General features: G+C 41.7%; 1 protein-coding gene across 4 annotated transcripts in view; it reads right to left on the reverse strand.

Annotated features, from left to right (window-relative positions):
- recql5 (RecQ helicase-like 5) overlaps positions 1-13,700 on the reverse strand; it is a 106,694-nt gene that overhangs the window by 15,456 nt on the left and 77,538 nt on the right. For all 4 annotated transcript variants that reach the window (XM_073026684.1, XM_073026683.1, XM_073026685.1 and 1 more), the window contains 3 exons: positions 9,025-9,104; positions 8,587-8,680; positions 1,465-1,608 (listed from right to left, as the gene is read on the reverse strand). In XM_073026684.1, the coding sequence (XP_072882785.1) occupies positions 1,465-1,608; positions 8,587-8,680; positions 9,025-9,104 (318 nt within the window). The remainder of the gene's footprint in view (positions 1-1,464; positions 1,609-8,586; positions 8,681-9,024; positions 9,105-13,700) is intronic.

The raw sequence follows: 13,700 nt of genomic DNA on the forward strand, positions 1-13,700 counted from the left end.
AACAACAACTTCTCGCTGACAACACTGGCACATCTCAAGGATGCATGCATAACCCACTGCTCTACTCTCTCTACACCAACGATTACATGGCTAGGCACAGCTCAAATGACACCTATAAATTTGTTGATGACACAACTATTGCTGACATAATTTCAGATGACAACAAGGAGGTATACAGATGAGGGATCAGCTCGTTGAGTGGTATTGCAGCAACAACCTTGCACTCGACATCAGTAAGACCAAGGAATTGATAGTGGACTTCAGGAAGGGGAAGTCGAGGGAACACACACCAGTCTTTATCGAGGGATCAGAAATGGAAAGGGTGAACAGCTTCAAGTTCCTGGGTGTCAACATTTATGAAGATCTATCACACTGATGCAATTATGAAGAAATGAGAGCAGCTATAATTCATTAGGAGTTTGAGTAGAATTGGTATGTCACCAAAGACACTCACAAGTTTCTACAGATGCACCATGGAGAGCATTCTAAAAGCTCCAGAAAGCTGTAAACTCAGTCAGGTCCATCATGGGCACTAGCTTCCCCAGTATCCAGGACCCCATCAAAACATGATGCATCAAATGGCAGTGTCCATCATTAAAGACCCCATTACCCAGGACATGCCCTCTTCTCATTCTAATTTGGTTTCTTGTACAATTTCAAAACAGTAAGCATTTCCTTTAGTTATCCCTTTCTCCTTCCCTGACTGTTATCTCATTATTTCCTGATTTTGGGGTCAGCTGATTGTGGCCTATGTAATTATTGATTTGATAAAACATGGTGTGACATCTCTCATTCATAAACCAGGTTGCACCCAATGTCTCAGGAACAGCTTCTTCCTCGACATCATCTGATTTCTGAATGGACAATGAACCCATGAACACTACCTCACTATGTTTCCTTCCCTTTTTGCACTACTTATTTAATTTATTTTTCTTATATATACTCCTTGTAATTTATAGTTTTTTATTATGTCTTGCAATGTACTGTTGCCGTAAAACAACGTTTCATTAGTAATGTCAGTGACTTTAAACCTGATTCTGATTCACTTTCATGCAAGCAATTGCTTGATCAAATTGCAGCCAAATCCATCTGCAACTAGATAGTGTACAACACCAACACTATGTTTCACCTTAAGATCTGACAAAAGTTGGGAATGATAAGAATCGATCCACACTTTTTAAACTGGTTTAAATGAGAGATGTCACACTATGTTTTAACAAATCTGTAAAATTATAGGCCACGATCAGGTGATCCCAAAATCAGGAAATAATAATGAGATGACATTCAGGGTAGGGGAAGGGGCTTACTGTTTTGAAATTGTGCAGGAAATGAAATTAGAATGATAAATTGTGGTGCATTTACTTTCAGAAGGAAAACTAAAAGCTTTATCAGATCTTCAATTCCATTCCGAGATTCACTGGAGGAGATGGAGGGCATGACACTTCTTCACCACAATGTACTCACAGAATAGAGCTCTGATGCAGAAGTAAATGTTTCATTGTCTTTATCACTATTTGCTGTTCTGACTGTTGATGCTGCTGCATTGTCCATTTCTGACAGTTTTGGATACAGCAGTCCATTTTCAGTCAGTTTGTTAATTTCTGCAACCTGGTAAGAAAGCAGCAGACAATTAAATAAGAACTAATATGGATTGTTCAGTATCTTGAACCTTCCCACCATTCTAGCAGATCACCGTTGATCTTTAGCTCATTTGCCTAGTTCAATTATTCTGTCACCTAACTTTGATGACAAACTTCGGAAGTTAATCAGTCTTTCCAGATGTGCATATTAAATGTACGTTACCCTTTCTGTGGCAAAAGTATTTCTGAATTTCACTTTGAAAATCTCTAATTTTAGGACCCAATCCTTTGCAATACATTCCTAGCACATTTGAATGAATTTTGCAGCTCTAGTTTTAAAATCCTTTTGTCATTTATAAACATCAATTAGATCACCTCAGACTTCATATGAATCCGAGCTAAGTTTATCAATGCCTCTTCATAACTTACACAGGCGTATCATTTTACAGCAACAAACAGTTTGCTGGAGGAACTCAGCAGGTTGAGGAGCATCTGTGGAGGATAAGGAGTTGTTGATTTTCAGGGTTGAAACCCTGCGTCAGGTCTGGTGAACACATGCTGAACTTCCACTGAGACTAAAGGCTGATTTATACTTCTGCATAGGCTCTACGCCATAGCCTACACAAGTGGCCTACGCCGCTGTGAGCATTTATACTTGTGAATTGGTGTGTCTGCGTCGCTCTGCAATTCACCGCCAAAACGTTAGTTGGCAGTGGGGTTTCTATGCCACTGTGCTGAATTTCTTTGTGTACTTCAAACAATGGCGACTGAAACTGAGCATCATGTTGGAGTTGGAGCTAATAAATGTTGAACAGGAGTTACTTTTGCTGAAATTACTGTAACGCAGAAAGGAGAGAAGACGTCGGAGGAAATGGTGTGTATGACCACTGAACGGATTGAGGCAGGAGGGTGAATTTTCTGTGCTTGTCCGGCCACTGAGAGACATGGACGAGGAAATGCATTTCAAATATTTTCAGATGTCGGCAGGTAGATTTGACGATTTGGTTCATTGTTCAGAAGCAACCGGTAATGCGTAGGAGGAAATGCGATTGTACCAAGCAGACCAATCACAGTTGTTGCGGTCTGCGTCGCCGCGACACATAGTTATATTTTGGGGAGGTGCTCGTCAGGTATGGTGTAGGGTACGCGGCTACAATGTAGCTATGGCATAGATTCGACGCAGAAGTATAAATTGGCCTTAAAACTCCTTTCCGTGAAGTTGGTATTAGAGATGAGGCCTGACCAAGGCTCCGTGTATTTGAAGATTCAGTTCCTTTGTGCATTGTTTTAACTCTTTCTAGATATATATTTATATGAGAGGGAGAGATTCACATGCATCAGGGAAAAGAGTTTAAAAAAAGGAGGGCATTTTGTGAGGGCAGACCAATCTATTCGCGATTCATTAGCACAGCAAATAAAAGTAAAGCACGGTCAAAGCAGAGTGGCCATTGTGTGGCAGTACCAGTGCAGGAGTGGGAACTGGAGGTTTGGTGAGGAGGCACAGGTAAGTAGCAAATAAGGCTTTTGTCGTGGTTGAATAAAGTCACTAAGTAGCAGCTAATTAAATAAAGGGATGATGCAGGATCAGGTGATGTGCTACAGTTACATGATGTGAGAGCGGGTGGACCCCACTGTGGTTCCTGGTAACCACATCTGCAGCAAGTGCTGGCTGCTCGAGGAACTCAGGCTCAAAGTGATGACCTGGAATCAGAGCTTCAAACACTGTGCCACATCAGGGAGGGGGAGAGTTACCTGGATTCTCTGTTTCAGGAGGTAATCATACCCATTAGATTAGCTGCCTCAGATTCGGTCTGTGGTCAGGGACAAGAGGATGTGACTGTGAGTGAGGCGGGTAGTGGGATCCAAGAGACAGTGCTGGACGAGCCTCAGCCCTTGAGCTTGTCTAACAACTCTGACATTTTTGCTCCCTGTGTGGATGACAGTGAGGGCTGTGGGAAGGATGAGCAACCCAACTATGGCACCGTAGTTCAGGGAACCATTCAAGAGGAGGGAAAGAAAATAAATATAGTGGTAAGTGGGGATAGTATAGACCTGGGAATAGACAGAGTTCTCTGTCACAAGGATAGAATGTCCCTGCCTGGTCCCTGGGTTTGGAACATCTTATCTGACCTGCAGAGGAATTTGCAGTGGGAGGGGAAAGATCCAGTTGTTGTGGTCCATGTGGGTACCAACAACATAGGTAGGAAAAGGAAAGAAGTTCTGCTGAGGGAATTTGAGCAGCTAGGGACTAAGTTAAAGAGCAGAACCAAAAAGGTGGTAATCTCTGGATCACTACCTCAGCCATGTGCAAATTGGCACAGGGTCAAGAAGATTAGAGAGTTAAATGTGTGGCTCAAGGATTAGTGTGGGAGAAGTGGGTTTGAATTCATGGGAAACTGGCACCAATATTGGGAAAGGAAGGAGCTGTGTCAATGGGATGGGCTCCACCTGAATCAAGATGGGACCTGGATCCTAGCGAATCACATCGCTGTGGATAGGGCTTTAAACTAAGTAGTAGGGGGGGTGGGTTCAACAGATTGGAGAAGTATGGATAAAGTAAGAAAGGAAAGTGTGGATAAAGATAAAGAAAAAACAAAAGATAAAAAGGAGAAAAGTAAGAGTGGAGTGAAGAAAAGTCAAATGCAAAAGAGTAAAAGATGATAAGGCTTTAAAAGCACAATGAGCGTAAGGGCTCTTTATCTGAATGCCTGTAGTATTCGAAACAAGGCCAATGAACTTGTGGCTCAAATCAGTACAAAGAGGTATGATTAGAGGCCATTACAGAGATGTGGCTGCAGGGTGCAGAGGATTGGGAATTAAATATCCAAGGATATCAGGTAATACGGAAGGATGGGCAGGAAGGAAGGAAATGCTCTTAATTAAAGATGAGATCAGGGCTATAGTGAGAGACGATATAAGATCTAAGGAGCAGAATTGTGAATCCATCTAGGTAGAGATTAGGTATAGTAAAGGGGAAAAAAAAATCACTGGTGGGAGTTGTCTAAGGGCCACTGAATAATAACATTACAATGGCACAGGCAGTAAACAGAAATATCTGAGGCACGTCAGAATGGAACAGCAGTCATCATGGAGGACTTTAACTTGCACATTGATTCAGTGAATCAAACTGGTCGAGGCAGTCTTGAGGAGGACTTCATGAAATGAATCCATGATTGCTTTCTTGAATATCATGTTACTGAACCTACGTGCCATCTTAGATCTAGTCCTGTGCAATGAGACAGGGAAAATTAGTGATCTTGTCTTTAGGGATCCTCTCGGAAAGAGTGATCACAGTATGACTGAGTTTCTCATACAAATGGAGGCTGCAATAGTTCAATCTAAAACCAGTGTATTGTGCCTAAACAATGGAGACTACAATGGGATGAGGGAGGATTTGGCTAGTGTTGACTGGAAACAGAAGCTATATGGTGGGACAGTTAAGGAACAGTGAAAGACTTTCAAGGAGATCTTCCACGGAGCTCAACAAAAGTATATTCCAGTTAAAAGCAAAGACAGTCAGGGTGGGGAGAGCCAGCCTTGGATAACTAAGGAAATAAAAGTAGGCATCAAACTAAAAGCTCATGCATACAAAGTCACCAAGATTAACAGGAAACCAGAAGATTGGGAAAAATTTAAAAAGCAACAAAGTACCCCTAAGTGAGCAATAAAAAAGGGAAACAACACACACAAAATGCTGGCTAGGCAGCCTCTATAACGAGAAGCACTGTTGACGTTTCGGGCCGAGACCCTTTGTCAGGGACTTCTTCGTCAGGAATAAAAAAGAGAAGCTAGATTATGAAAAGGAATTAGCATAAAATATAAAAATGAATAGTAGAAGTTTTTATAATTATATACAGCTGAAAACGATGGCCGAAGTGAATGTAGTTCCCTTGGGAGGACGAGAAGGGGAATTGATATTTGGTAATGAGGAATTGGCCGAGGCTTTGAATGGCTATTTTGTGTCTGTCTTCACGGTGGAGGATGCATCTAACATGCCAAAGAGAGAAGTTATGGATGCGATGGGAGGTAAGGACCTCGATATAATTGCTATCACTAAAGAGGTAGTGCTTGTTGGCCTGAAGATAGTTAAGTACCCTGGTCCTGGTGGAATGCATCCCTGGGTACTGAAAGAAGTTATAGTAGAGGCTTTGGTGATTTACCAAAATTCTCTGGACTCTGGGCAGGACCCAGCGGATTGGAAGGCAGTGATTGTCACGCCACTATTCAAAACTGGATGTAGGCAAAAGGCAGGTAACTTATAGGCCAGTTGGGAAAATGCTTGAAGCTGTCATAATAGAAGAAATAGCAAAGCATCTGTAAAGAAATGGATCATTAGGCAGACACATCATGGATTCATCAAAGGGAGGCTCTGTTTGACAAACCTACTGGAGTTCTTTGAGGATATTAACGAGCACAGTGGATAGAGGGGAACAGACAGACATTATTTACCTGGATTTCCAGGAGGCATTCAAAATGGTGCCACATAAAAGACTTGTGCACAAAATAAGGATGCATAGAGTTTGGGGTGATGTATTAGCATGGATAGAGGATTGGGGTACATGTGTGTTTTTCTAGTTGGTAATCAATGGTGAGCAGTGTGCCACAGGGATTGGTGCTGGGCTCGCAAATGTTCATGATATACATTAATGATCTGGAAGGCAGGGGCGAGTGTAGTGTATCTAAGTTTGCTGATGATACTGAGTGGAAAAGCAAATTGTGCAGAAGATACGGAGGGTTTGCAGTCAGGTATAGATAAGTCAAGTGAGTGGACAGATGGAATACAATGTTGGTAAATGCGAGGTCATCCTCCTTGGAAGGAAAAATGAAAGAGCAGATTATTATTTAAATGGTTAAAAAAAATTCCAGCAAGCTGCTGTGCAGAGAAACTTAGAAGTGCTTGTGCATGAATCACAAAAGGTTGGTTTGCAGGTGCAGTAGGCTATCAAGAAGGTAAATGGAATGTTGGCCTTCGTTGCTAGAGGGATTGAATTTAAGAGCAGGGTGGTTATGCTGCTACTGTACAGGGTACTGGTGAGACCGCACCCGGAGTACTGCGTGCAGTTCTGGTCTCCTTACTTGAAGAAGGTGTTAGGGACTGTAACAATTTTTAAATGAACCAGCAGCAACAGAGCTCACACTTGCAGTCTGGTTTTGATGTTAAAACCACTATCTTTATTAGTATCTACTTATATTATAGTAACTTAACCAAGATAAACAAAAGTTAACAGTGTTATGTGTATGTATGTGTAAATATAACTCCCAAACTATTGAGCTTGGGGGAACAAAGCTCAGAGTCTTGAGATGGTAAAGTATGAAGGTTCAGTTCATCCACGGAATAAATGATGGGAGACAGATATTTGTAATCCAAGGTAAAATGTAGAGAGAAGGCAAATACATCAAATTCCACGGGTTCCACAATGGTAATTAATAAATATCAGTGGTCAAAGATCCTCCATCGAGCCGTCCAAATCCACACACGAATTACCACCGGAGTGATCTGTCACAGGGATGTTGTCTTCAAGGGGTTATCGCATAACATACCCAGGCAAGGGTTAACTTCGAGTGGTCCCACAAGACATTCCTTAATCCACTCCTATGGATTATACAAAGTGATAGCCAATGTGCACTGGATCAATAATCAACCCACCATTGTGGGTGTAGCAGAGTTCCAAATCCCCAGCTTCGACAAGCTGGAGCTGCTACCTTTTCCTGGTTCGCTCTCCTCTCTCTCTCTCTCCTTCTGACTGTGACTGTTTGTGTCCTTGTTTTAAAGGTAAACAAGCTGTGAGTCAGTCAGGGAACAACATCACAGTCCTGCCTCACTGAAACGTTCTTTTAAAGTGACAGTCCACAGTACAGGAAACCTGTGGGTTTGTAACAAAGGCATTGGGCTTTTAGAGGCAGTGCAGAGGAGGTTCACCAGGCTGATTCCAGAGATGAGGGGTTGCTTCATATCTATTTCAAAGGGCTACTTCATACCTACCAATACTTTTCTCCAGTGACTTCATCCATGCACCAACTCCATGGAAAATTTATAAAGTAATTGATGTACCCATTACCCCATTCTATGCTGGAAACTAAATGTCAAACCAAATACCGACACCATTAATTCTCATATTGAATCAACTTCAACTGCATGAAAGTATAGGGGACAAAATGGAGCCCAATATTTCTCGTGTGAAACAGAAGGCTTCCAGTTATAATCTATTCTCTGCTTTCCCCCTTAATTAAACTGTAATTTATAATTACGTAAATGTTAAAACTGTCAATTAAGTTATTTTAAATTGAGTAATTTCATCTTTAAAATCTAGCAAATAAATTACAATATTGCACAGTTAAGCAACTTGAGCATAGATGACTGCTGAGCAATGTTATCTGCTCATATATGTGAAATGCCTGGTTCTCATGATTCGAATACTAATCCAATCCTGCCAATTTGTGATTGATGGAAAAGCTGTGGGAGAACCATTAAGTGACAGAATGAAGACAGTTGGAGCTGAATGTTGACCATGCCTTCCAGAAATCACTGTGGTTTTAATTTCAGCCTTATTAAAACCACAGATTGGTGCTTGTCAATGTTAATGGAACTTGAGCAAGAGGCTGTAATTGTTTCTGCACATTGAGAATGACAGCATTTGCTCTTCAAATAAACAAAAACTGAACTTCTACCAAGACAAACTGACAAGTGGAGAACAAAACTCTCATGCCAGGGAAAGAGGCTGATAAGGAGAACAAGGCTCTTGGTTTGAAACTGAGCTGTTCCATAATAAACTAGATAGAGAGAAAAGGAGCACTGTAGTTCAAGTCACATTTGGTAAAACGAAAACCATCACCCGGAACATCCAAACCTGGGTATCCTAGTTTCAGAGTGGTTGGATGTATCCAAGGGAGAAGTGCTGAGTGAATTGTACACATTAACTGCAATGAATCGACTATGATAGTGAATATACTTAGAAAGTCACAATGTATGAAAATGTATTAAAAAGGCATTGTTTAGTTTCCTTACCTTTCGGAGTACAACTGCTTTATACAAATTAGCCATTTTGCTGGTTTTGAAAGCTTCATGTTCCATCTGTATGGCACATGGGTGGGGGTCAGCCCTGACATTGGGAGAGGAGATAGCAGCATCAGCAGACATTTAACATTTTGATATATATTTGTGTTACAAGAGAGGGGATGAGTGTGAAGGGAGAAGGGGAGGAAGGGGAGGGGAGAAAGGGAGAGAGGGTGGGGAGAAACAGGAAGACAAAATGACACAGCAAGGAAAAGGTCTCATGGATATGGGATTTAATTGTTTTGAGAAAGGAAGACAGGTTATGGCACAAACTTAAGCCTCGTATAATCTTATGCAAATACTCAACAGCCCACATTGAAACTCTCCCCACACTCATTGATATTTGCTTTAAGTGGAAAATGGGTGCAAGGTTTCGAATCGGTTACCTACCTTTGGTCTGCTTTGGTGACTTCCGTCCCTTTATTCTTGGTCAGTGCCTCCTCCAGCATGTGGAGACAATGTTCTCGTGCCTGATACCCAAGCCACCGATGCATAGAAGAAAGCCAAAACATTTAGTGTAAAAACTTGGCATTCAGCAGTGTCATATAATAACTGCAGCACAAAAGGTATTCATTTGGTCTAGAATACCTATCAGGTGCAGAAATCACATCATCCAACTCTCCCATAACCCTGGAAATTCTTCCTTTCAAATACTGCAGAATATATTCCCTTCAAAAACACTGTCTCCACCATTTCCACAGGTAGTGAATTCCAGACCATAAATATTCATTGCATAAAATGTCTTCCCTTCATCTCCCTTACATCTTTGTCCAGGAAATACCTACCAGTGGGATAGTTCTCCTTCTCCTCTTAAAACAATCCATATTCTCACACACTTCCAACAAATATCCTATCAATCTATAATCCAAAGGAAATAATTCCAACTTTTTCAGTTGAGGGTTAACACTGAGATCCCTCATGGGCTTATGCATGCTCCAACTAGGGATAAGCAGCAACAGACCATTCAGACCCTCAACCTACTCTACAATTCAATTCATTCACGGCTGATCTGACATTCCTCAAACCCACATTACTGATTCTCCCTCTGTAATCTTTGATTCCCTTTCTGATTAGAAATACACCTTGGCTTTAGATAAACCCAAGGATTCTTCTCTATATCTGTCTCTGTCAAGCAGCTCAAAACACCTACAGCTCTCAGTGTAAATGGATATTCTTTATTCTGAAACCTGCTCTCTAGATCTGAACTCTTACACAAGAGGTTACAGTCTCTCAGCATTTACTCTGCCTAGCCCCCTAAGAATCTTATTTGCTTTAATAGGGTCACTTCTTATTATTCTTAAAAGAGTCCCATCAGCTTAACTTTCCCTTGTGTCCCCAATTAATCTGAACAGACCTTCTGCACCACATTCACGATCTTTCCTTAAGCAGGGGATCCAAAATTATTTAAGTTCTCTAGATGAGGTTTCATGGGTACCTTGTACAGTTGAATTTAGACTTCCCCACTTTTATACCCATGAAATCAGGGCCACCTTACCATTAGCTTTTCTATTACTCATGTGCTAGCTTTCTATTTCATTCCCCAAATTACTTTATACGGCAGCTTTAAGCAATTTGTCTCCATTGAAATAATACTTTCCATTGAACAAATGCTTCATTCTTCCTTTCAAAATGAACTTCAGCTTCCTAGATATGCCAGCCATTTGGACATTCACTTAACACCATATTGGTCTGTTCACACTTTCCTCATTTGTCTTGCCATCAATTTTTGTATCATCAGCAAATTTGACTTCCTTCCTCCAGGTAATTAATATATTATAAACAGTTATAGTTACATTTATAGTTAAAGACAGTTTCTGGTGGTGCCATTAAGACAATAGGTTGTTCCAGCAACTCCTATGGAAATCTTCAAATAATCCCATTGCCGGCTGCTATAGCTGAAATCCACAGCTACAGCCATGGACAGTGCACTAACATCAATTTAAGGCAGTTAAAAAATCTATCACTACTGAAAGTCGACGAATCTTGGATGGCAGTCTTCAGTGACAAGTGCGGTTCCCCTTTAAGATAGTGGAAGAGAGAATGCTGCACTGGATGAAAAGTTCATTTAAGGAGAAAATGGTTCCAACTTGCACTACTGTCTATTCTGCTAGCAAACATATTGTCTCTGGAAAATAAATTAGAAGTCCTCAGAGCAAGACTGCTGTACCATAGGAACAGAGACTGCCGCGTTTTTTGTTTCACGGAGATTTGGCTACCCTCTGCCATTCTGGATGCAGCGATACAGCTCACTGGCTTTACAATTCACTGCCAAGATAGAACTGCTGAGTCATTCAAAGGCAGAAGAGGTGGAGTATTCTTTGATGAACTCCTTGTGGTGCACAAATGTGGCAGTTTTGTCCCAGTCCTCCACCTGCGACCTAGAACATCTAACGATCAAGTGTTGTCCATTTTATCTGCCTCAGGCAAGTGTCAAACAGGCTCCAGAACTGAGCAAAATAATTAACAAGCGTGAAACAGCACACTCTCATGCCTTTCCCATCATTTTAGATGATTTTAAATAGGCCAGCTTGAAAAACTCCCTAAATAATAACCACCAGCATATCACTTATGAAATCAGAGGAGCCAACACAATGCAGCACTGTTAAAACACCATCAAGAACGCTTACCATGCCACTCGATGCACACACTTTGGAAAGTCTGATCACCTGACTGCACTTCTACTCCCCAAGTATAGGCAGAGACTGAAGACTGCAGTACCAGTAGAGAGGACCAAGAAGGTATGGACAAGGGAGTCGGAAGAGCATTTACAGGACTGCTTTCAGTCAGTAGACTGGTCAGTATTCAGGGATTCATCTTTGAGTGTTAGTGAATATGCCACAGTTGTCACTGACCTTATTAAAACCTGTGTGGATGTGTGTGTGCCTACAAGAACATACCATACATACCAGAATAAAGAGCCATGGTTGAAGAAAGAGATTAGTAGTCTGCTAATTTTATATCCATAGCATTTGAGTCTAGTGATCCAGGAATATACAAGAACGCCAGGTATGACTTACAGAGAGCCATCTCAAGAGAAAAAGAACAATTCTGATTGAGGTTAGAGGCAGAATCAGATGTACAGCTGAAGTCAGAAGTTTACATACACCTTAACCAAATACATTTAAACTCAGTTTTACACAATTCCTGACATTTAATCCTAGAAAACATTCCCTGTCTTAGGTCAGTTAGGATCACTATTTTAAGAATGTGAAATGTCAGAATGATAGTAGAGAGAATGGTTTATTTCAGCTTTTATTTCTTTCATCACATTCCCAGTGGGTTAGAAGTTTACATACACTTTGTTAGTATTTAGTAGCCTTGACTTTAAATTGTTTAACTTGGGTCAAATGTTTTCGGTAGCCTTCCACAAGCTTCTCACAGTAAGCTGCTGGAATTTTGTTCCATTCTTCCAGACAGAACTGGTGTAACTGAGTCAGGTTTGTAGGCCTCCTTGCTCACACACGCTTTTTCAGTTCTGCCCACAAATTTTCTATCGGATTGAGGTCAGAAAATGATGTCAAGTCTGGTTCATCCTTGGGAGCAATTTCCAAACGCCTGAAGGTACCACGTTCATCTGTACAAACAATAGTATGCAAGTATAAACACTATGGGGCCATGCAGCCGTCATATCAGGAAGGAGACGCATTCTGCCTCCTAGAGATGAACGTCCTTTAGCGCGAAAAGTTCAAATCAATCCCAGAACAACAGCAAAGGCCCTTGTGAAGATGCTGGAGGAAACAGGTAGACAAGTATCTATCTCCACAGTAAATCAAGTCCTATATCGACATAACCTGAAAGGCTGCTCAGCAAGGAAGAAGCCACTGCTCCAAAACCACCACAAAAAAAGCCAGACTACAGTTTGCAAGTGCACATGGGGACAAAGATCTTACTTTTTGCAGAAATGTCCTCTAGTCTGATGAAACAAACATTGAACTGTTTGGCCATAATGACCATTGTTATGTTTGGAGGAAAAAGGGTGAGGCTTTTCCATCCCAACCGTGAAGCATGGGAGTGGCAGCATCATGTTGTGGGGGTGCTTTGCTGCAGGAGGGACTGGTGCACTTCACAAAATAGATGGCATCATGAGGAAGGAAAATAATGTGGATATATTGAAGCAACATCTCAAGACTGGGAGACCGTTTCACTGAACACCAACACTCTGTCCGCCAGAGAAAGCAGGATCTCCCAGTGACCACACATTTTAATTACACGTCCCATTCCCATTCTGATATGTCTATCCATGGCCTCCTCTACTGTCAAGATGAAACCACACTCAGGTTGGAGGAACAACACCTTACATTCCGTCTAGGTAGCCTCCAACCTGATGGCATGAATATTGACTTCTCTAACTTCCGTTAATGCCACTCCTCCCCTCTTACCCCATCCCTTATTTATTTATTTATCTCTCCTCTCCCCACCCCCTTTATCTTCTTTTCTCTCTTTCTTTTTTCTCTCTGTCCCTCTCACAATCTCTCCTTGCCAGCTCTTCATCTTCCTCTGGTGCTCCCCTCCCTCTTTCTTTGTCCCTAAGCCTCCTGTCCCATGATCCTTTCCCTTCTCCAGCTGTGTATCCCTTTTGGCAATCACCTTTCCAGCTCTTAGCTTCACCCCACCCCCTCCAGTCTTCCCCTATCATTTTGGATCTCCTCCTCGCTCTTCCACTTTCAAATCTTTTAATATCTTTTCTTTCAGTCAGTCCTGAACGAAGGGTCTTGGCCCGAAATGTCAACTGTACTTCTTCCTATAGATGCTGCCTGCCCTGCTGTGTTCCACCAGCATTTTGTGTGTGTTGTTGTTTGAATTTCCAGCATCTGCAGATTTCCTCGTGTTTGCGTTCTCAAGATATCAGCCAGGAACTTAAAGCTCGATCACAAAAGGGGTCTTCCAAATGGACAATGACCCCAAGCATACCTCCAAAGTTGTGGCAAAATTGCTTAAGGACCAGAAAGTCAAGGTATTGGAGTGGCCATCACAAAGCCCTGACCTCAATCCGATAGAAAATTTGTGGGTAGAACTGAAAAAGCGTGTGCGAGCAAGGAGGCCTACAAACCTGACTCAGTTACACC

Source organism: Hemitrygon akajei, chromosome 22, assembly GCF_048418815.1.
Source record: "Hemitrygon akajei chromosome 22, sHemAka1.3, whole genome shotgun sequence".
NCBI classification, from domain to species: domain Eukaryota; kingdom Metazoa; phylum Chordata; class Chondrichthyes; order Myliobatiformes; family Dasyatidae; genus Hemitrygon; species Hemitrygon akajei.